Here is a 24,253-nt window from a genome sequence, read left to right as displayed (position 1 = left end):
TGCCGTTCACTCCCTCAAAAGCTAGTCAGCTTGGCCTGTTACCATATATTTCCCTCCACGCCACGGGCATTCTAATGAAAACCCCATATTTATTAGCATGGTTTTATTAGCTAATAACACCAAGGTTGCAGGTTCGATCTCCATATGGGACAGCTGCATATTCCTCCTGCATTGTAGGGGGTTGGACTAGATCAGGCATAGGCAAACTCGGCCCTCCAGATGTTTTGGGACTACAACTCCCATCACCTCTAGCTAACAGGACCAGTGGTCAAGGATGATGGGAGTTGTAGTCCCAAAACATCTGGAGGGCCGAGTTTGCCCATGCTTGGACTAGATGATCCTCAGTGTCCCTTCCAATTCTATGTTTCTATGATTCCTATATATTCTGTATGAAAATAGGTGATATTAAAATTAGTGATGTTGCTTGGCTTGGAATATAAATTCATTATTCCTTGGCTTGGAATATAAATTTCAGCAATGAGTGACTGCTTTCAGCTCAAAGGCAAGTATTATGGCATCTCAGTTCTTCTCTACCTTGAATTTTAAAGAGAAGAAGTCCCAACCCACTTATCTAACAGCTGCAGTGTCTACAGTAGGGTGAAATGTTTCTCTTCCCCATAATCTGTAATATTCCATAGTAGCATGGCAGGTACTGAGGATTGTGTTTCTCTCAATCCTACTCTCAAGATTTGGCCTTTTTGGGGGGCCATTACACTGTTAATCAATGGTGAGTCTGACTTAATAATAATAATAATAATTTTATTTATACACTACCCAGCCACTCTGGGCAGCTTCCTCTTGCTAGGATGCCTGCAACTGGGCAAATGGCATTCAGCCAGCAGTGAGTTGGTTTTGCATTTTGGCTGGAGGGCTCCCTGGTTGCACTGTATCCTAACTGCCGCCAGGCTGGCAGATTGGAGTTTGGATTGCCCAGTAGTAATTCATCAGAGTTTGTATAACTTTATGTTTGCTGATTATCAGATCAAATTAATACTGACGATTTTCTCACTGCTGCAACACCAATTGTTTCTTTCTGGTATCATATTTTTCCATAGCTATGTATTGTGTGAGATTGAGCTTAATTTTTTATTTTGTTGGTCATCTCGCCATGTAGTACAGTCATAATTAAATTTGATCTGTCTGGGATAGATTAAATCACTTGTCTTCAGAAACTTCTATGCAGAATACAGCAAGAAGTAACATGCTGAGGTGCTGCAAATAGGCCTTTATGAATTTAGTTAAAATTTCAGTTTGGAATATAATTTCATAGAATTGGAAAGTTGGAAGAGACTCTGAGCGTCATCTCATCCAACTCTGTGCAAACACAAATCTCAACTTTCTGCTTAAAAACCTCTGAGGAAGGAGAGTCCTTCTTTGCTATATATTTTTATAGAACAAACATTTTTCACATCCCTTTTCCAAAACTTTGGTTTTAGGGGGTATATTATTCCAAATAATTTTAATAGGATTCCATGAGCAGCTATAGTCATTTTTGGCATGCATAGGAGAACGATTAAAATGCAGAGAGACCTTAAAAAACTGTCATCTCCTATTTCAAAGTATACTTTGAAGAGCATTCATCAGTTCTTACATTAGAACAGCCTTTGATCACATTTCAACCTCCAGTGAATTCCTTTCCTTGAATGTGACATTGAAGCATAACAGAATTTTCTTTTTCTTTCCCTTCTTTTTATTAGATCAGGAGCATGTCATGCATAATCCCCATGCATCTGTATCCCACCATTCCAATAAGGACAGCATTTTCTGGCTTTCCCTCAAGCAAAAACAAGGTACACGATTGTATGGTTTATGTATGTTTTTCCAAAGTGATCTGCATAACGATTGAAAATATATTTTCATTTATGTAGCTTAATTCCCATTTAACGAAACAATAAAAGCACAACTGTTTTGCTCTATTATATATTGTAGCGGTGGGACTCGTATTTGTTGAACATGGGTTGGGAGCTGTCCTCAAGTTAGCAGGCATAGGCAAACTCGGCCCTCCAGATGTTTTGGGACTACAACTCCCATCACCCCTAGCTAACAGGACCAGTGGTCAGGGATGATGGTAGTTGTAGTCCCAAAACATCTGGAGGGCCGAGTTTGCCTATGCCTGAGTTAGAGGAAGTGTGGCCCACGCAGAAAATGTTAAGAAGGAAATATTCCTCCCAGCTTCCCAATTAAGTCTTCATTGATGTGGTTCAGTAAACATATCTAACATGTACATATGCAGTGTATATATATGGCTCCAGTAGATGACTCTCCCCACTTGCCACCCCACTAAGTGACATCTGCATAGCTTGGTTGCAGCCACTGGCACCCACTGGATGACGGACAGTGAATGTGGAAAAAAACTATTCCATCCACTTTCCCAGCCCTTCCACCTGTAGTAGCTAAAACATTTAGCAATCTTCTGGTAGCTGAGACTAGTGCAGATGAGCAGGTTATGGGTTTGATAGATGCAGTAGTCATTTGAGTTTTGCTGGAGAAGAATGTACTGGTAGGCAGTCTGCTGCTGGCTCACCTTACCTATCAAAAGCCACTAAACAGAGAATTAGGTTGTTTATTGCCAAAGGTTGGTGCCAAAGGTTCCCATGATCTTAGTGCCTTCCTTTTCTCTGGAGTAGGAAGGTCCAGAGGAAAAAAAAATGCCATCTTGTCCAGGAAATCCCATCCTGATAGTACAAACATTGCTGGCATAGGTGTAGTACTTGTTGAATATATCTTCCAGCTGTCCCATAACTCCAGATTATAGAAAGAGCCAATGTTAGCTCACTGTTCTGTTTTCTGGGTCCCACTGCTTTGAATATATTGGTTACCTTCTCCATAACTCTTATAATCTAGTAATATCATAACTCTAGTTCTCGACAAATGGAGTTATTTAAATTGTTCACTGTAGCGAAAGATTAATTTAATTAAAATGAATATATATACCCTATTTCAACACTGTCATTCTCTTCTTTTTGATACTCCATCACATATTCACTAGGATTAACAAACTTTTCTAAACATTATTATAGAAGAGATAATAAATCATTCAGATCACATATACAAACCTATCCCTTGCCATGATTAAAGGGAATTTAGATTTCCCAATTTACTGTTCTGAATAGTGGTATTTGGATTAGATAAAACTTGTGCTGTTAAACCTGTCTGAGTTAATATAAAAGGAATATTCTTATTACTACTATACTTCAGTTTGTATTTAGCTATTCAGTTTAGAACATATTATTTCTACCCTGTGTCTCTTGGGCTTGCTGATTGGAAGGCTGGCGGTTTGAATCCCCGCAATGGGGTGAGCTCCCATTGCTCTGTCCTAGCTTCTGCCAACCTAGCAGTTCGAAAATGCACCAGCGCAAGTAAATAAATAGGGACTGCTGTGGCAGGAAGGTAAACAGCATTTCTGTGTGCTCTGGTTTCCATCACGGTGTTCCATTGCACCAGAAGTGGTTTAGTCATGCTGGCCACATGACCCGGAAAGCCGTCTGTGGACAAACACTGTCTCCCTCAGCCTGAAAGTGAGATGAGCGCCGCAACCCCATAGTCACCTTTGACTGGACTTAACCATACAGGAGTCCTTTACCTTTACCTTTACCTTTTACTGCTACAAAATGAGTACAGTATGTGACTTAAGGTTGAAAATATAATAAAATATTACATGCTTTTAATATACTTTGATAACGAAACAGATGGAGTTTTATTCTAATTGATTTTGGAATAAACATGCCCTGGTGTCTACAAAGGACAGAATGTAAATTTAAAAAAATTAAAAATTAAAATAGATTGATACTCTGATTTGCTACTGGTTTAGTGTTATTTCTTTTTGAAAGCAATGTAATTTTTAGAACTTTGAAAGGAAGTTGATTATTAGAAATGTTATTTTATATGGTAGTAACAGGGACGCGGGTGGCGCTGTGGGTTAAACCACAAAGCCTAGGACTTGCTGATCAGAAGGTCGGCGGTTCGAATCTCCACGACGGGGTGAGCTCCCGTTGCTCGGTCCCTGCTCCTACCAACCTAGCAGTTCGAAAGCGTGTCAAAGTGCAAGTAGATAAATAGGTACCGCGCTGGCGGGAAGGTAAACGGCGTTTCCGTGCGCTGCTCTGGTTCGCCAGAAGCAGCTTAGTCATGCTGGCCACATGACCTGGAAGCTGTATGCCGGCTCCCTCGGCCAATAAAGCGAAATGAGCGCCACAACTCCAGAGTCGATCACGACTGGACCTAATGGTCAGGAGTCCCTTTACCTTTAACAGGGACCCTGCCATGTTTCAAATGCACAGATGCTAATAAAAACACAGTCTTTGTACCGCTCTGCTTCTGGATTACAGAAGCTGTCAGTTTTTAAATATCGTATAGAAAACAAATTAGAAAAATGAGGACCAAACTTTAGGTTTACAATTAAATGCTGTTAGATGGGTGGGGTACTACTACTACTACTATTAGGATTCACTCTTCAGTCTATAAGAATTAGATTTATTGACTCACACAATGTGTTGCTGCTTTTTCTGAATGTCCATTCCTTCATACGTACCTGTGTACTATAGTAAAAGGTCAATATTTTCATTCCCTGCATCATCCTGTTTACATTTTAAATAGAAGTAACCTCCATTGAGTTCATAGGGACTTATCAAGCAAGCCTGACTGCAACTATTGATGTGTTCAGGAAATTGAGAAGATTGTAAAGTCAGGAAGTGAGTAACCCGTACTAGGTGTTACAGTGTAGGAGGAGGGAATTAGACACACGGCTGCCATCTTCATAAGTAGAAACATGTTTATCATAACCTCTAGTTGGGACCTGTCACTCTTATTAGCAAGCAAGCAAATAGTTTATTAACGTCACAGACCAATAAAATTCAGTACAAAGAGACACAACATTTAAAAGCAAATACAGATAATTATATATTTTTCTCCTTTCAAGAAGTCAGCAATATTTTTTCCTGATCTAATCACTCTTGGAACTTCCTCTCTTGCCAGTTATCAAGATAAGACATTTCTTATAAAATTCAAATATTTGAATTCGAACTAATTATTTACATCCTGCAATTTTATGAACATTTTACTCTGTAATATGAACATAGACAAAATATTGGTCTACTGGAATTGATATAACAGTTAATCCTTTTACTTATATATTGACCTGCAATACCTTAATGACATAAATGGAACTCTAAAGATTTAGAATAATTGGGTGCAAAGACGCAAACATAATACAGTGGTACCTCGGGTTAAGAACTTAATTCATTCTGGAGGTCTGTTCTTAACCTGAAGCACCACTTTAGCTAATGGGGCCTCCTGCTGCCGCCACGCGATTTCTGTTCTCATTCTGAAGCAAAGTTCTTAACCCAAGGTACTATTTCTGGGTTAGTGGAGTCTGTGACCTGAAGCGTCTGTAACCTGAAGCGCCTGTAACCCGAGGTACTACTGTAAATTTAGAGGGTGTTTGTATCTTTCTCTAGCAGAAACCTTTATGCTACATACTTTCAAAATATGTGTGGCTAACAAATTGTATTAAAGTTGTAACATTCTTTATGTTTATTCCTATACTGTTTGGCAATGTGTTCTTTAAACACCTCATTCATAGACATATTTTCCTGGATGTAAGCCCACTTGATTCCAGCAGAACTTTGCTAAATGTGCAGAGAATCATGGCATTAATCTTGTATATTATAGTGTTTGTTGTAGGTGCACTTTTTATGATAAGTTAATATTAATTGCCAGAATATGTGACTGGTTGTTTGTTTTCTTTCGGGGTTTTTTAGCAGCAGTTATTAATGGCCAATCTTTAAGCAGGCTTCATTTCAAAACAAAGTAAATTGCATTGTCACTGCATATTTCATTACTGATATCAGCGCTCAATCCATTTGTTCTCATCTAAACAGCAACTGGTTAACTTGCTTTTCTTTAATACCAGAAGAACAGCTTTTAAATTCAAGCTTTCAATCAGTGAAAGTGTATAGAGCTTCTGTTGGAAGTGCCAAGATCTTTATGAAAGATAAGCCTCATGAAACGGCAACCAGAGCTTGTAAATACTCTGTCTCTGGTAAATATTCTTGCCTGAGTTATGACAGTCGTATTATCAAATAGATGAAATGTTCATTGTGTTTTCTTTAAAAGTCTTTTCATAGTCCCTCTTGTGGACTTGCCTGTGAGGTCATTGAGGGTCAGAACATGACGGAGTCAGTGGCATCCTTTTAATGCTTGAACTGCTCCTGCCTCTTTATGCTCCCAGCACAGCACAAGGCAGGCAAGTTTTCCAAGGGGGAGGTAGGATACATACGGCACTGTTTCTTCTTGGCTGCCTTTTCAAGTGGTATGGATGCAACTCCCCAGTTACAAACACTATCTAAAAATTTCTAGCAGAGAGGCTTTTTGCTTCAGGTTTTCTCTATAGCAGTAGACAAACAGCATCTTGGTGGCCTCCTGCAAGCCATTCATGCACACCAGGTGGTGATCTGCTTCTAGATATTTTCACATCCAACCGCTTGCAGGTCTTTTGTTTGTTTGAAGAAGAACAACAGTGTTTGATATTGTGGTGAAAATGATCAGCAGCAAAGACATTTTTACTGCTTTAATTTCACATTTAACACCATCTTTTTTTAAAAAAAAATGTGAGATGGGCTTGGGACAGGGGAGGATAATGATAATAATAATAATAATAATAATAATAATAATAATAATAATAATAATAATTTGTACCCCACCCATCTGGGTGGGTTTCCACAGTCACTCTTTTCATAGTCCCACTTGTTTTGGTACTGTTTCTTGTTTCTTGTGTTTTTGTTTTCAAAAAGTAATTTAAAAATATTCCTTGTATTAGTTGCCTAACGATATTAAGCACTTTAAGATCGGGGTGGGGTGGGGTGGGCGTAATGTGAGCTCACCTGATCCTCCCCATCCTGACCAATGTGAGAACTGTTGTCTGCTGTGGAATCTGCAAATTGCTGGTTTCCATCAGGTCACGTAGATTCACTTATAAAGGCTGCCTCTCTCCATTCACATCAAATTCCAAAGATGCCCTTTCCATCAAGCTCCATTTGCATCCCAAAATAGGCACTTTTCCCACCTGCCTATACATGCAGCTAGCTCATGCCGTGATGCATATTGCTTGATTGTAGCAATGGCTGTTGGGAATGATTGTACTTGATGGCATATCATGAGGTCAGCCATGCTTTTTTCTGTACAATTCCCTTTGAGAGCATAGTCATAGCATCAAGTCTTGTTGCCCCCAGGGGAACTTCCTGCTACTAAATTATTTTCAATGCATGCAATGACAGGAACTCATGTGTTAGCTGGCAGTTTGTTGGTGGCTGTAATTACTTTTCTAAAACTACCAAGAGAAGACAGAGGGGCATATTTTAAAACTCCAAATAACTAATTGCAGTTTTTAAGGATTTGTGTGTATCTCCTAAAGAAAAACCAAGCCCCTGCACTGAACCAAGACAGGGTGGGCTTCCCATGTCAAACTGAAACAAGGCAGCTTTCCCCCCCTCTTGAGTACATTTTTAGTATGTTCACATCAGCAATGTAACATTGGCAGAAGGGATTTCTGTTAAATTGAGGAGCCGTGATAACACAAAAATCTTTGTATGTTAAGTTGTTCATGCAAGTGGATTGCTTATGTGAATATTCATTTATTTCCATGTATTTTGAAGATGAATACAATAACAAAGCATAGAGATAGCACCACATAGAGTGCATTACTGTGGCTGAGGTTGCCAGTGTGTGGATCATTGTGGCTAGGCTATTCTGAATGGCAGCTGTACTTTTGATTTGGCCCACTGAGCCCCTGGCATGCACCTGTGATGTCCTTTGCATGCTAGCAGCTAGCTGATTCAGGGATTTTTTTATCATGACCTGGTGCAATACAGGTCAAGTTGAAAACCCCAATGGATTCAGTTGTCCCTGAATTTTGTTATGGTTCTGTATGAATCAGAGCCAGTGGCCAGATTATTATAACATTAAAAAGAAATGCTTTTAAACAAAGTAGACTTTTAGCACAGGTAACTCGCAACTTAGGTGGGTTCCTGGCTCTTGCGCGTATAAGCAGAATTGCATTCCTTGGTTTCTCAACAGCTGATGCTGCCAACACCACCTTGTGTTTGAGGCCCATTCTGCAATCCGAAGCTCTCCCAACCACCTCTTCCACACTCCAATCTCTTTCGTTGGCCCTCCAAACCTCTCTGCATGTCTCTCTGGCCTCTTTAGATCACCCTCTCTAACTGCCTCTTCTTCACCCAAACACTCTCAAGCATGCGTTGCGAGTTACCCGTATTTACTTGGAATGTGAAAGGTGCCCTGCCCTATTTTAGGAGATTCCCCCTACCCACACTGTTCAGGAGGGCTCTACCAACCACCCACACAGGTTTTTCTGGGGCTAAGCAAGAGGATACTGTGGGAGGAGGACATAATAAAATCTGCCAAGCTTCCCTCTGCTTACTGTTCTTAGGGTTCAGCCCATTGACAGGCTTTTAAACTGTTGGTGTCAATATCAGATAAAACAAGCTGTTGTTGAAACATCATGAAGTGGTGCTTCTGGTAGCTGCTTTTTCCGAAGTGTGTTTTTGTATTTTGATGGAATCATAGAATCATAGAATCATAGAGTTGGAAGAGACCACAAGGGCCATCGAGTCCAACCCCCTGCCAAGCAGGAATCTCAGACATGATTTCTCCAATGACTACTCCTGCACCCAAACCTAGATCGTTCCAGGTTTTGATAAATTACAGTGGTACCTCGGGTTACATACGCTTCAGGTTACATACGCTTCAGGTTACAGACTCCACTAACCCAGAAATAGTGCTTCAGGTTAAGAACTTTGCTTCAGGATGAGAACAGAAATTGTGCTCCGGTGGTGCGGCAGCAGCAGGAGGCCCCATTAGCTAAAGTGGTGCTTCAGGTTAAGAACAGTTTCAGGTTAAGAACAGACCTCCGGAACGAATTAAGTACTTAACCCGAGGTACCACTGTACATGCTAAGTGGTAGGCAGACAACTTCCGTAGGCACTAAATGTACTTTACCTTTTAGAGTGTATTGGGGAAATCAGTACCTGCAAGACAAGTGGGGAATGGTATATGCATCTCTTTAGTTTTGGAGTGAAAACCCTGCTGGCTTCCCATGGAGGAACCACCAATAAACTATGTAAGGAAAACTTTCCTTTGACACACTGTACCTGAAACACAAGATGCTTTTACTCTTCTAATCAAACGCTTGAATTTCTGTTTCCATCTATTTTGCATATTTATAAGGTAACAAATATAATTTGTAACAGAGTTAAAATATTTAGATAAGACTGGCACAACTCTACATAGCACCACTGTTTCGATTTTTAGAAGCCAAGCACTGCTGTGTAAATTGTAAAAACCACCATACCACAAAACTCCAATTAAAAGACAATTTGCCGTTTCTTTTGAGACAAACACACACACATGGAATTTTCCAGTGGAAAACTGTGTCACTTATTAACTGATTTAAATGTGCTTCTTTATATACCAGAAGCATGGATTCTCAAACTTTATGTCCACAGAGTCTTCTTGAAAATGTTGAAAATTTTACTGAACTCAGCAGTTGCAAAATGTCAGCCAAGAAGGGGAGGTCAGCCCACATTATGGCCCACAGTTTGAGAAATACTATACCAAAGTGTTATTTCCATGAAACTGACTCTGAATATATAGGAGATAAATTTCTGGCATGATGGTGAGTAGTTGACAAACCACTCCTTTCACAATATGTGTTTAAATTACTTATTGTATTTTTAGGAATCGTTTTGGCTCCAAAAAACAAGTTGGATATTCCAGTATTCTTTGCACCTCAATCAATGAAACTGTATGAAGTTGTGCTGGTTATTAAAGTTGAAAAGTTGGATGCTGATAAATGGTCTTACGATGACACCTTCGAATTAAGCAGAGCACTAACAAGGTAAACATTTTAGTCACAGAGGAGATAAAATTGATATCTGCTATTATTTGAAGTGAAAAATAATTGTGAGCTCTATCACTTTAGAAGACTGTTTATTGTAGTATTTATATATTGCTATAAATGTTGCAATGGTTAGAAATGGTTAGAATTTACTAAGTCTAGAATGATTTTTCACACTTTGCAAACCTTTCAAGTATTACTATACATCGAATCACAGAATTGTAGAGTTGGAAGGGACCCTGAGGATCATCTAGCCGAACCCCCCTGCAATGCAGGGCTATGCAGCTGTCCCATACGGGGATCGAACCTGCAACCTTTGAGTTATCAGCGCCACACTCTAGTCAACTGAGCTATCTAGGGCTTATTAGATGGATATTATTGAATTTTAGAGGTGTGAAGATGCTAGTTGATATGATAGTACCTTGCCCCTGGAGAAAAGTGGTGGAGAGCAATGCACTTGGGTTATGTTCCAAGTATCCTCTCTGCCAGCCTTAGAAACTCAGTCCTCTGAAACAGCCATCTTGCAGAACAAATCTTAGCTGGCTATCCCAGAAAATCTTCTCAGAGTTTTTGTTTTTTAAGAACTCCCCCCCCCCATTATTCAAAATACAAATCATAGCAATGATGCCCCCTGGATATCTGAAACTGAAGTGGTGGCTCTGGAACCTGACACCTGGTTCTAGGTGTTCTTTTTCTAGAAAGCAGCATATAGACTCCACCGTTTTCTGAGCTTTTGAGGACAATGGCACTATTGTGATGGCAGCTACAGCACAAATGATGGGGAATTAGAGTTGAATACAACTGAATGCATGTTAGACCTCATGTTAGTATCTGCTCTTTGGCAGTGATGAAAGCTTTCTTTCTTCAGTATGACTGAATCTGTGCAGGGTCATCCAGCATAGATCTTCTGAATGGTGAGAGACTCCTACCAAGGAAGTTAGTGGAACCTTCAGTAGTCTGCTGCCACTGATTTGCTAAACACTTTAAGGATTAAGGCCACTGCATACAATTCTGATTTGGAAGTTGCAGTTACAATAGTAATGGTCTGTGATGTAGCTATGGCTCTGTCTGGTCAGGCTGATATGGATACCTCTCCACTTGTTCACCCAGGGGGTATGGACAGGATACTCAGAGCCACATATGTACTCAGCCTGTTGCCCTTGATTGATGGTGGTGGTTGTACCAAACTGTTTAACTGATATGCTTTGAGCAATGAATTTTGTAATCTGTATTTTAAATTATTTGATTGTAGTAATTATTTTGATGTGTTATGCTTCCAGTTTGTTATCTCCTTTGAATATAGTTCTCTATAGAAAAGAATAGTAAATAGTTGGGGATAGGATGGTAGCAAAACGCAATAGCCACTATCTTAGAATATATTTGTGTCCAACTCCAACTGAAAACAAATTTTACTGCGCAGATTAACTTCCGACATGATTCATTTAATTATCTTTGTTTTGTTTTAATGACAAGTGTTAATAAGAAGTCTATTTATGATCGTCCTAAGAAGTGGATTTAAAAACAACCAAAAGCCTTTTACTTGAGTGTACCACTGTTCCAAAAAAGACAGCACCTTCTGGAAGCTGGTCCCATTGAACAAATTTCAAAATGGTCACAAAGCATTGCTGGAAATCTTGGTTCATTGTATTGTCAATATCACGTGTATCAATGTTCTAGAGTAATCATATTCATATGTATATATTACTTCTGTTTCTCAGCAACACTGTAATAATGAAGGATGAAGTCATCCGGGGAATTTGTTGGATCTATCCAATTCATGGAATTCCTGAATCACCACCCTATAAATCTGCACCAGGTACATATGAGCCAATAACTGCAAACTTTTCTTATATAAATGAAAATAGTACCCCCCCCAAGCTATAATTCAGTCTGGAAATAGTTGGAGCCATGGTCCCTAACATTTAGGTGACTAAATAAATAAACAAACCGGCTCTTCCTAAATGTCTCTTTCTGACCTCTAAATTCTTTTGAATGTTGCTGTAGCCTACACTCAAGAAGCTGGATGTCAAAAGGCTTATTTGTAACTTGCATCCCAATTGAAACGTGTTAGGAGGACTTTTTATTTCTGTTTATTACCTGAATGTTTCTAGCATGGCTGTAACATAAATTGTCTGCTAAGCTCAGAAGACAAATGAAGCAATTAAAATACAATATGAAACACAGATTTTAAAATGGAGAGGGCCAAGACATATTTCAAAGTCTTGGATGAGCAAAATGGTTCTGTCACCAAAAAGGACCACTAAGATAGCACTGGAGAGACCTCTTTGGGAAGACTGTTTCATTACAAGGTGCCACTACCAAAAAGTCCCTTTCCTTGGGGGTTACTTACCCCACTTCGATCAATCTATATGGATATGTTTTATATTTATATGGCTATATAAGCCCAATTTATATGGGAGAAATTGCTTTACCTTTACAAAGTATTTTTCCATATACATCTTTTACTTTTATTCATATTATTATTTCAGTTGTTAGTTGCTTAATACACAGCAGTCTCTAGGAAGCATAGAATAAATACAAAAAAATGTTGAAACATAAACAGCCCTCAGTAATAAATAATTATAGAACACCAAAGCAACAAATACTTCAAAAAGCAGCAGGAAAAAATTACATAGCAGATCCAAACAGAACCAGCAGGGAAGCCAACAGTAGCTCCAGTTAACAGCCCACTCAGCTTGCCCTATCAAATGCTTGAAAAAAGAGGAAGGTCTTAACCTGTTGGCAAAAAGATGTTAAGTCAGCACCAGGTGGACCTCATTGGGGAGAGCAGTCCATAAATGAGAGGTCATAACAGAAAAGGCCCTTTCCCTTGTCACTATCCTCCTAAGGACTAATGAGTCTCAGTAGGCTTATGTCGGGACAGGTGTTGGGTCAGATATTAGGCTTCCAAGCCATATGGAGCTTTATAGGTTAAAACCAGCACTTTAAATTTGGATTGGAAATGTCTAAGCAGCCAATGAGTCCTGCCAAGACTGATGTTATACAGTCAGATTGCTTATTCCCTGTCAGCAGTCTGATTCCAACATTCTGCACTAGCTGCAGTTTCTGAACCATTTCCAAAGGCAGACCCACATAAAGCAATGCATGAGCTGTAATTCAGCAGTACTGATCTCTCTATGTAGCAATGGGTTCCTCTTGTTCAGAATGAGAGACTAAATCTTTTGTGGCTCCAGCTAGCTGTGTACTACAGCGTTATCATTCAGTAAGGCTAACAGATAGCAGTTCCTCTCTGAATATTGTTTAGTAGGGAACATGAGTGGAGAATGCTATTATAATCATGTCCTGCTTGTGGGAGCAGAATGCCTGGCCAGGTGGGCCTCGGGTCTGATCCAGCAGGGCTGTTCTTATGTGAGACCAGTGAAAACCAGTTTGCTACTTAGGTGACAGCAGATGTTGGGAATACAGGAAGTTGCTTTATGCAATCACACTGTTTCTCCAGCTAGTTTAATATTGTCTAAATTATGCGGCTCTTCAGGATTCTAGATCGGAATCTTTTCCAGCCCTCTGTTGGGCATCAGGGATTCAACCTAGAATGTTCTGCATAAAAAAGTACTCTAGCCTTCCCCAGAACTTCTAGAAAGGGTGGTATTCTGCGTTAATCCTAGTCAGATTAAACCCTTTTGACGTTGCTGAGCATAACTAATTTGGGTACATTAATTTCAATGGGTCTACCATTTAAGTAGGTACAACCAGTTATACATAGGCAAAATGCACTGAATTCAGGTATATGTATTATCATAGAGCGCTATGTGGAATATTGCAACAACAAATATATTCTTAAAAGCAGTTCTGGGAAAATAAGTTTCTGTGTAACAAAACGTTAACCGTATCAGTTGGATTCCTAGTTTATTTCAAATTGGGGATAGTATGCCAAAAGTATATACATTAATTTCTTAGCTAAAGCACAATTACAGAATTAATTTGTTCCTTGGGTACCTATTAAGAACATTGGAAATCAGTTTAATGATGAAGCTAATAGCCTTTATAAAAAGACACCACGTGGGCTGATAAGGGCACTTCAAAATGTGTGAGTCAATTATATACAAAAGCTTTTGTAAAGGAATGAAAACAATAGTCTGTCTTGGTGTTTGAAGGTAATTGAGAGACTTATTGAGGAATGAAATTATTGAACTTAATGGGATAGATATTATTTGTACTGCCATTGTTCTAATTTGTTAAAGACCTTTAACTTGAAGAAAAATGCCAGTATAATCTTAATTACAGATTTCATCTCATTAATTTGCAGTTTAATTAATTAAGGATGGAATGCTGAATATTACCACCAAATCTTTTCTTTCGTTCTTTCTTTGCACAGCATGGCACCCTCATAAAGTACTATAATGACAAATGTGTATATTGGTATTCTTTAAGTTAGTTGTATAGTGCATGGAAGAAAATCCATTCACATGGATGTTTTGAGAAAGTAAAGATAGACAATGAATGTACATACCATGTTACCCCAGAATAAGCATGTGTTTTGGTCCAGATATTCAGTAGTCCAATGTCTGCTCTTCACACTTTGCACCTGGGGTCCCCAACATAACAGTCAACCACCAAGGCCTTCTGCCCTTCTCTATTTTAAATTACATTTAAATTGCTTTTTTTTGCCTGAAGAAGGCTGCCTGTTTGCAGGGTGGCAATGGCTGCCTGCTTATTTTTGTCTGTTTTTGTGATTGTAGGTGTTTTGCCTATGGGTGGCTGGGGGTGGGGGGCTTGTCTGAGCATCACCAGTTTATCTTTTGTGAAATATCTATTTTTGTGATACCCGCAAAAATTCCTTAAATTTTGAAATGTACCCCTAGGTCCAAAAAGATTGAGGACCCTTGCTTTGCACTACAATAAAGAAGCAGTGGAGGGATTTGTGTTTTTCATGAAGGCCTTAATTCAACAGTACACTTTTTAAGCCAATTTAAACAAATGAACTGTCCTTTGGATTGTGACTGCACTCAGCATGACCACATTTGCAGTGCCAGCTCTAGTCAGGGATTGCTAGCTCAATGCTAAAGAGCTGAACTAAGAATGTGGGATGTGCCCTTAAGCTGTTGTTTAGCAATCATGAATTGCTTATAAGACATGCTGCATTTTATAATCACAAGCCACCATATTTTAATATTTTAAGCTGAAAGCTTCACAAAACACATGCAGTATTTATTGTTCACTCACCATTGACTTCATGTGCAGTCAGTTTTGTGCCCAGGTTTCAGAAGTGGGGTGGGAAAGGAAATCAATAATTACAATGAGACAGTTAATGGTTTTAAAGTGGTCAAAGCTTTCTTATTGTATGCAGCTGAAGATATACCAGGTAGAGCCTGGTGTTTTCTTTAAAATTGCTGTACTTAGGTTATTTCAAAATGGACAAGACTTTATAGTAGTAGTTCCGATGGTGGTGATAACAACAACAACAACAACAACAACAACAACAACAACAACAACAACAACAAATAATTTTTATTTGCATCCTCTTCTACATATGCATTCATAGTGGGGTATATTTTGGTCTAAGAGGTTTAGTTTGGTCAGAATTGAGTACAGTGGTACCTTGGGTTACAAACGCTTCGGGTTACAAACACTTTGGGTTACAAACTGCTAACCCAGAAGTAGTACCTTGGATTGCAAACTTTGCCCCAGGATGAGAACAGAAATTGCGTGCTGACGGCAGCGGGAAGCCCCATTAGCAAAAGCACACCTCAGGTTAACAATGGTTTCGGGTTAAGAAAGGACCTCTGGAATGAATAAAGTTTGTAACCCAGCATACCACTGTATACACTTCTAGGTAAGGTAAATGGTAAAGGGACCCCTGACCATTAGGTTCAGTCATGACCGACTCTGGGGTTGCATGCTCATCTCGCTTTATTGGCCGAGGGAGCCGGCGTACAGCTTCTGGGTCATGTGGCCAGCATGACTAAGCCGCTTCTGGCGAACCAGAGCAGCGCACGGAAACGCCGTTTATCTTCCCACCGTAGCGGTACCTATTTATCTACTTGCACTTTGACGTGCTTTAGAACTGCTAGGTTGGCAGGAGCAGGGACCGAGCAACGGGAGCTCACCCCATCACAGGGATTCGAACCGCCGACCTTCTGATCGGCAAGTCCTAGGCTCTGTGGTTTAACCCACAGCGCCACCCACGTCCCCATACACTTCTAGAGTTAATGCTAAATACATTACTGGTAAATGAGCCACTATAGCAGTTAGCTATAGTGAAAATTTTGCCCCATGTTTTTTAGACTCATCTACCCATGCACTATCTGAAACCAAAGGGGCGCATTGGTTGCCAGATGCGATTTTTTCCCAGCCCCACTATCATGATTTGACTCACCAACTTGATCATAAACTAACAAAATACTGTCATAGCTGAAAACTCATTTAAAAAAAATATATAATAGCAGTTAAAAAACAAAGACTTTTTTCGTCTAAAACTGATACAGCAGCAGCGAGAATTAGATAATCAAATGTTATAAGCCTATTGAAACAGAAATCTCTAACTTCTGACAGGTAGTTGTTAAAGTGGGGAACATATCTCAGCTGGAAGGGTGCTGCAAAGTTGTGCAGATGCCATTAAAAAGACCCCATCTCTCATGCTCACTCACCAAACATCTTATGATTGTAACTGAAACCTCTCATGATCTTTGGGACATGTGTCTTCTGCATAATGTAGTCAGGTGTAATGTGCTCTCAATATGAGCTCCTTTTATTTCAGAGAACTAATTATACAAAATATTTTTCCTAGCTGTTGTATGCTGCAGAGCCCGCAGTAGACTGGATGAAAGAGTAGAAGTGCTGTTAACTGGTGTAACACCTGCAACATCTGGTACACCTATAGTCTCAGACAGTATAATTATAGCTCCTTCCAAAAGCAAGTCCATCACTATTAATGATGAAGGTAAGAGAAATAGAGCACAGAAATTATTTATCCCAAATGAATTAGCACTCCTACAGCTGTCTCAAATCAAGATAAACTTAAAATCATTTGTAGAATTTCTGGGCTAAAATACACTGGCAGAAAAGAATGTACCTCGTGGGACAAAAATGATTCAATCAGTGTAAGACATAGAAAGGCAAAATGAAGACAGGTAACTCACATCTAACACTTATTTTACTTATGCAATCACAGCTTTGCACAGGTGGGAATAAATGGAGAATGGAGGAAACCCACTGTTCATTAATTTATTACCCCACCTACACACAGCTGCGATCGCGGGCTTATCCAACTTTGGGAAGGAGGCAGGAGGGTTCTGGGACCCTGCCCAGAGCCCATGTACCTCCTTCTCAAAGCTAGGCAACCAGCCTTCTACCTTGTGGGGGGTAGGGGCAGTAACAGGGGTTCTTAGCTTTTTGCATTTTTGTGTTTATGCATGGTCCCCCAAGAACTGAAGCCTCACATAACATGTGAGTTACCCATACATAAATGCCACAATTGTTAGCCAATCTGATGAAGGGAGGATTTAAATTATGCATAGAGTTTGAACCTGAAATAAAAGTCATCCACTAAACTTTATTCAAAGAGAAACTCAACAGTTTAACCTTTTTATTAACCCAGACTATGCATGACCACCTTTGACATGTCAGAAGGAGGGGATACAAACCTAGCTCTCCTGAGGAGGGCCCTTGAGACCTCAGGGTGTCTTTGTGACAAATGTGTTTTTCACAGTACAGTGTCTAGTCAAGTACAATATGCTCTCCATTTGAGTTATGTAATCCTTTGTATTTAGAATTGTCAATATTGTCATGTGAGTTAATATGATGCTGTTGGTTTCATATCAAAGACTGTGGTTACCGTTCTTTCATAATAACAAGGTAGCACATGCTTGGTGTTTAGAAATGTGCCCTATAGGTGAGTTAAACGCTGTTTCATTTAGTTTCCTAAATACCGTAGTGTTTAAATGGAATTTAGTGAAATGTGCTTGCCGCAACACATTGACCACAGTTTGAAATGTTTCAAGTGTTGATGTGTGTGTCCTACATGAAGATAACAATATTTCATGATTAACAGTAGATTCTCTTACGTATTGCAAGACACTGGTTTGGAATAATATAACTTTTAAGGCAAGTAATGAGGTAAAAAATACTTTGACAGAAAAAAATAGCAGGATCAATTATTTTTTTCTGACTTCTCTCAATAGCATTATAATGTCATTATTCCTAAATGAATGTGGTAGAATGTGATGCCTTTCAGTAAGTCAGATTTAATGGTGCTTTTAGTATTCTTCAAGCAACCACTGAAAACATACATGCACATTAAAAGCTCTAGGATAGCAGCTTGGCAAGTTTTCTCTCTCTCTCTCTCTCTCTCTCTCTGACACACACAAACTGAAAAATTCTGCATCAGTCAGAGTGTGGCAAGCAGTTTTTATACCCAAAGATCTATGATGATAATTATAGGAATTTCACATTTAAATAGTCACAACTGTAGTTCAGGATTTGAATTATTTAGATGTGAATAAATTCTTAAGTTATGAAACTTTTCCAGGCCTTCCTATGGCCTGTCATTGTGATTTGAAATTCTACTGACAGTTATATTAAAATTCATTGGGAAAAGGCATGCCTATGCCTTAAAAGGCCAGATTCAATGAAAGCAATATCTCAAAATTAAAGGCTTAGGTAGGAATGATCATTTAACGGTTTTGTTAAGGAGTGAATTACAGCACCAGCTATTCTAATGTTCAGAAATCAAGAATATTTGAGGGTTCTGCAAACTTTACAATACAACGCCACAAAAGACTTACAGCGCAAACAAGCTTAATGTTGGCAAACTCTTCCTGCAATGGACATTCTAATGAGTGATATATTTTCAATGCACACCTTTGCTCTTAGCAAGCTATACCAGCAGATCAAGAGATGCAACTGGGCAGGTTGAGATAAAAGTGTCCCCCAGTCACCATTGACTCTGGACTCTGTTTTATATCTTAAGGACCCAAGTTTATTCCAGCATCTGCTGTTTTGTCTGCTCACCAGTAAAGTTTTTGAACTGAGAAAAGCCTTGTGACCTCAGTGGGAAGAACTTTTGTTAGTGCAGGTTGGAAGGAAGGCGTTAACAAAAAGGGATGTCAAGCTTTTGTGGAGAAGAATGGGAGAATGGAAGGAAGCTTTAGGACTGAATCCACCACCCGCTACACTGAGAGCAGCTGGAAATCTCCAAGACGGAGAGCATTTGTAATCCCTGCCTTGTTTCTGCAGATGGCAAATGAAAAGAGAAGTGGTGACGCAGGGACACCTTGCCAGTCTTCACTAGGGCAGCCAAACATCTATTTATTCAAGTTGTTTAGTTAAAATTACACCCCACGTTTCACTTCATTTGAGTCTCAAAAAAGCTTAGAAAGAATTATTATTCTTATAATATATTTATTTATACCCTGCCTTTTCCCCTGACAGGGTACTCAAGGCAGGTAAAATAGGAACTGCTGAAAACATAGAGGAATCATGAAAAAAAACTATTAAACATCAATAGAATTAAAACTATATGATATATATAAAGATCTGTTAAAAACATAGAAATAATTACAATAAAATCAACACGGCACCAGCCATTTCATTAAAAGCAGCCAGTTCCCCAAAGCCTGTTGGAATAAGGTGGTTTTCTCTTCTGCTTTCTCTCATTTCTTGAAAGAAAGATGTTGGTGATTATGGAAATAACAGGAACATTGTTCTAAAAAGAGAAAAGAAGAATACGGTTTGAAAACACAGGAGACATCATAACTTCTATAGGCAGTTTCAGCTCCCTTATCATTGACTTAGTGGCCAGGGTGCATTCCACTGAGGCGGTTCAGTGCAATAAAGCAAGACTTTCCCATTGCTTGATGTTCATTTGGGGGTGAACAGGCATTGTGCTTTGCTGCTCCACTACAGGTGTTAATTAGGTCACAGTGCTAAGATAACAGATGCTCTCTTTTGGCATTCACTTGCTACACGTGATGCAAATGGCGCAAAGGTGACTGGGGCATGCTGCCAATACAGGACCTGGGCAACATGAGCCATCTTTGCTGGTGCCAGGGACCCCTTTCCTCCCTCATCTGGTTCTTTTATTATTTAAAAAAAAACTATTAAATTTTTGTACAAACCTTTACCTTTGGGTACATCAAGGACTATTTGTAAGTAAGTACAGCATCATTTCTGATCATGGGGCACTTCTGTTAAGTCATCAGCCATAACTTCCAATTTTCTGGCTTTTTGGAGCTTGAACTAGCATGAGAGTCTTATTTCCTCTTTGCAATCTCTCTCTCTCTCCCCCCCCCCCCAATATTTTTCTCTGCCTCCACTTGAATCATCACACATGAACATCCTTTGTTGGCTATAAAGCGAGATTCCCCCTGCCTTCACATTTAGACAGTTTCCCATGACATTAGTTGGTAGTCTGGCACAGTGCTGCTATAATAGCTCTGCAGTATTTCCATCTTACGGAATTATTCTGAGAAACAAAGCACATGCAAGTCTTTAGATACATAGATATATATGTGTCTCTGTGTTCAGAAATGCTTATTTCTGATTAAGACTGCTCCCTCACCAACTGTCAGAATGCTGACATGAGAACTGCTCTGCTTGACTTATGTAATATGATGAGCCCATTGACTTGAATGGGCTGGGTAATTTAACACCTGCTTTACAAATATTAACTCACAAAGCTAATCTCAATGGTATTTAGCCTGTTCACTTGCTATTGAGGAAATCTGGTTTATTCAGCCATTCCCAGCCCCCTAATTTCTCTCTCCTTATCCCTAGGGCCTGGCAGAAACCAAGCTTTGGGGCCCGAGGTAAATTTGGAAAATAGAAATTGTTATAGGCAACACCTCCCAATTTCCCCAAATAAATTCCAGTTTATCTCTCAATCCACTTATTTCCCCTCTGTCGGCAAACTCCCCATCACCACCCTGGACCTTCACTCATACAAAACAAAAACACAAACCAATTGCTACCTGCATTGTGTGGTGGGTGTGGCTGGGTGGCATCTGTGTTGTGGCATATTTAGTGTATGGTTGTGGAGTGTGGTATGTTTGCATGTTAACGTAGGTAGATGAGTCCATCTCACCTTTTGCTATGGTACCATGCAGCCATGTCTGTGAAGTATACTTCTTGTTTCTTCCTTGTAGCATCTTGGCCCCTCTTCACTTTCGTTTGCAATAATCTGTTATCCCTTTCTGTGTAATTTCTTATGAACCAAAAGGTTATTCAGTTGTTTAAATGCCCCCCCCCCCCCCGATGAGCCACACATTCTATGGTACTGTGTGTTTAATTGTATGCATATATGTTGTTGTGCATCACCTTGGTATTTTATGAGTGGGCGGTATATTTTAATTAATTAATAACATAAAAAAGGCAAGGCTGTAAATAAACTTTAAAATGGATTTGAAGTTAGTTAAGGTGAGGTTCCTTTTTTCTTAATAAAGCTCTTTAGAATTTTTGTATTGGTCTGAGATTCCCTTATGAATGCAAATGACAAAAAATACAAAATAAACCTAGAACATTTTAGGAAATATACATAAAAATTACATTTCTATAAATGAAAGCTGCAGCGTATCTGCAGTTTTGATACCCCGTGACAGGAAGATGATTTGAAGCTTTGCAGATGGGGCTAATAATTAAATTTTAAGATAAGCAGCTGGCTAAGAGTTTTATAGAAACACCACAGGCATGGAATGAAATTGCTATACTGCAGTATATTCATATTTAAGCTATTTTTGAAAAACAAACAGTGGAATATCAATTTGGCAAAAACAGTTACTCCCATAACTTTATTTAAAGCAAGTGAGAATAAGCATGTTCCTCCCAGTAGTATAACGTTTGTCTCCAAAAACAACAGCTGAGTGAAGATTTATTTAGTCCCTTTGCCAGCCTCCACCTTTGCAACTCATCATTGGTTATTAGTTGGGCCTGTCAAATTCTCATCTCCTAGCATATTGACAAGGCACAAATCAAGAAGACATTCAGAGAAAGAGGAACTAGCACAACATTTGACATTGACATCCATTTTGGCAGAAGGTTTTGCGCTTTTTTTTTTTAAAAAAAGGAAAAATGGTTTCTCTTCAAATGCTGGAGTGCAATGCATTTGAAATCAGTTGCGTGTTCAGACCCAGAGACCTCCCCCCAAATAAATTCACACTTGGCTCAAATTTTAGTTTGTTTTTTGGCAGAATTTAGGCCACAACTTTATTGATTGCAGAAAGTGAGTGGTTGCATAGGCTCTGGTTCGACTAGCTCCCTGCCATGCAGGTAGCGCTGACCCAGGGTTCTAGCACAGGTCAACCAAGGGTGAACACCTGGATGGGCAAAAAGTCGGGAACAGACTATGTCTGCCACCCAGATGTCCCCCTGGACTCAGGCACTGGCACAACCCCCTCACTGGGGTTGACCAAACCATTTGAGTCCCTGGATTCCTTTAATGCGTTCCCTCATCCCTATCACCTGAATCAGAGCCTATCCGCAACCTTACAAGTAGTGACAATTCGCTACACGGCAGGCAAAACCCAAATGGCAACAGCCAATCAGCCAAGTGGGGAAAATTCCTGCCGTGCCCCTGTCCCAACAGCGGACGACACAGGATGGCATAGAAAGGTCAAGTGCACAAGCCTTAAAAATAGGGAAAGGTGGGTGGGTGTTCCGAATGCACGCGCCGAAAGTGGAAGCTCTGGGTCACGTGCATGGGTATATATAGGTTCCTTGATCTGTTTGGACTGCGCCCCATTGGCCAGATTGAACCCAACATCGAGGGACCTACCAATCAGGTGTTGTGGCTGACCAATCTTACCCACCCACAACACAGGGGATTGGTCTCCAGGTCTCACCGCAACACGTGTCCTCTTTTAGGGAGGACACAATTTTTCTATTTAAAAGTGTAGCTCAGTCTACCCTGTTGCTCAGACTTGTAGCAATATTCAATATTAGCTGGAGAACAAAGAAACTTTATTCATTCCTGTGTTTCATCAGACTTCCAATTTGGCAGATAAAGTGTATATCCGAATAAAAACTATTGATCTTTCTGTATCTCAAAACTCCATTTTGAAAAAAAGGTGAGAGTTGAGTGCTTAAAATATGTGGCTTACCTAAACTGAGAGAGTTAAATAGAAGAAGTATGAGAATCTGAAGTAAAATCATGTGCATATTAAAAATGAACATTTAAAATTAATTATGCAAGAAATTTTTTTAAAAGACAGTAAATTATTCATTCTGTAATATTAAATTGTCAGATCTAGAGTTATAGATCCTTTTTACATTGCTGACAGACTTTAGAATCATTTGGAATCAATTTGAAAAAGACAAGACTTTGTCCACCTTTCTAAAACCACTGAGGCTGTATTTCTGCAATTAGTTAAAAACCAACAGAGGGGCCTTAGGAAGTGACATAAATGTTGTAAGTGTCATAAGCCCATGAGCAGGACGCCACATTCTCTCCAGCCCAGTAGGCCTGTAGAATGTTTCATTGACATAAATGGCCCACCAGTGATGTTCAGCTAGCAATAGGTATTTCTAGGTATAAAGTATTTCTAGAACATGTCAGGAGTTGGCTCCTTGGTCCCCAACACTCAGGGCTGGATTAACCATTAAGCAAAATAAGCATGTGCTTAGGGCATCAAGGGAATGGGGACCCCACAGAAATTTTCCATTGCTGGATTTACCAGGGGCCATATGGTGCAGCTGAAGCAAGTTCCACAAAAAAAGGCTCCCACTGCCCAACGAGGAGAGGGTTACTTGGCCCATGAGGTTAAAAATGGCAATTTGTATGCCCTTGCCCCATCCCCCATCGGTATTCCTGAGGACTATGCATTTTTAAAGTTTATAAAATGTATGCAATGACAGGAATGTTTAATTCCTATTTATGTGACTTGACGGTGTGAATTGACCATTTTTAAACATCCTTGCTTACAAATCATATCTATTTATGTAAAACATTTTTTCTCTTTTGTTTTAAAATACTAGAATATTTTTAATCATTTATGAGTGGCATACCATAATAGTTCATTTTACACACCATAGACCATTTCTGTGGCAGGGGAAGCTCAGGCTGTTTTAACCTTATACTTTCATCATGCTGCCTGCATTTGCATATTATCTTGGTATGAATTCACACCAGGGATCACAGTGATGATGTTTTGGGGTTTGGAAAAATAAAAGTGGTTTATTGCAGAGTTAAAAGTGCTTGGAAGCTGGAATTACCTGGAGCTGCACAGTGCCGCTGCCACCTGTTCTGTCTCATTCACACATCACTAGCATTGCTTAAAAGAGGAGATAAAACACAAAAAGGTTGCCTTGCTAAAGGGGGAAAAAGTTTTTTTTTACTTACAGTTGCTTCATATTTACATACTTCATGGTGGAAACTAGTTTCCTGGTTGC

General features: G+C 39.5%; 1 protein-coding gene across 2 annotated transcripts in view; it reads left to right on the top strand.

The window, feature by feature from the left end:
* Positions 1-24,253, top strand: part of CFAP47 (cilia and flagella associated protein 47) — a 185,850-nt gene that overhangs the window by 137,532 nt on the left and 24,065 nt on the right. For both annotated transcript variants that reach the window (XM_081197772.1, XM_081197773.1), the window contains 4 exons: positions 1,698-1,790; positions 9,754-9,913; positions 11,632-11,729; positions 16,662-16,814. In XM_081197772.1, the coding sequence (XP_081053898.1) occupies positions 1,698-1,790; positions 9,754-9,913; positions 11,632-11,729; positions 16,662-16,814 (504 nt within the window). The remainder of the gene's footprint in view (positions 1-1,697; positions 1,791-9,753; positions 9,914-11,631; positions 11,730-16,661; positions 16,815-24,253) is intronic.

The sequence above is a fragment of the Podarcis bocagei genome (genome assembly GCF_964188305.1).
Source record: "Podarcis bocagei genome assembly, chromosome: 6".
In the NCBI taxonomy this organism is placed as follows: domain Eukaryota; kingdom Metazoa; phylum Chordata; class Lepidosauria; order Squamata; family Lacertidae; genus Podarcis; species Podarcis bocagei.
Note: the sequence above shows the minus strand (reverse complement) of the source record. Positions and strands in the feature narration are given on the sequence as shown.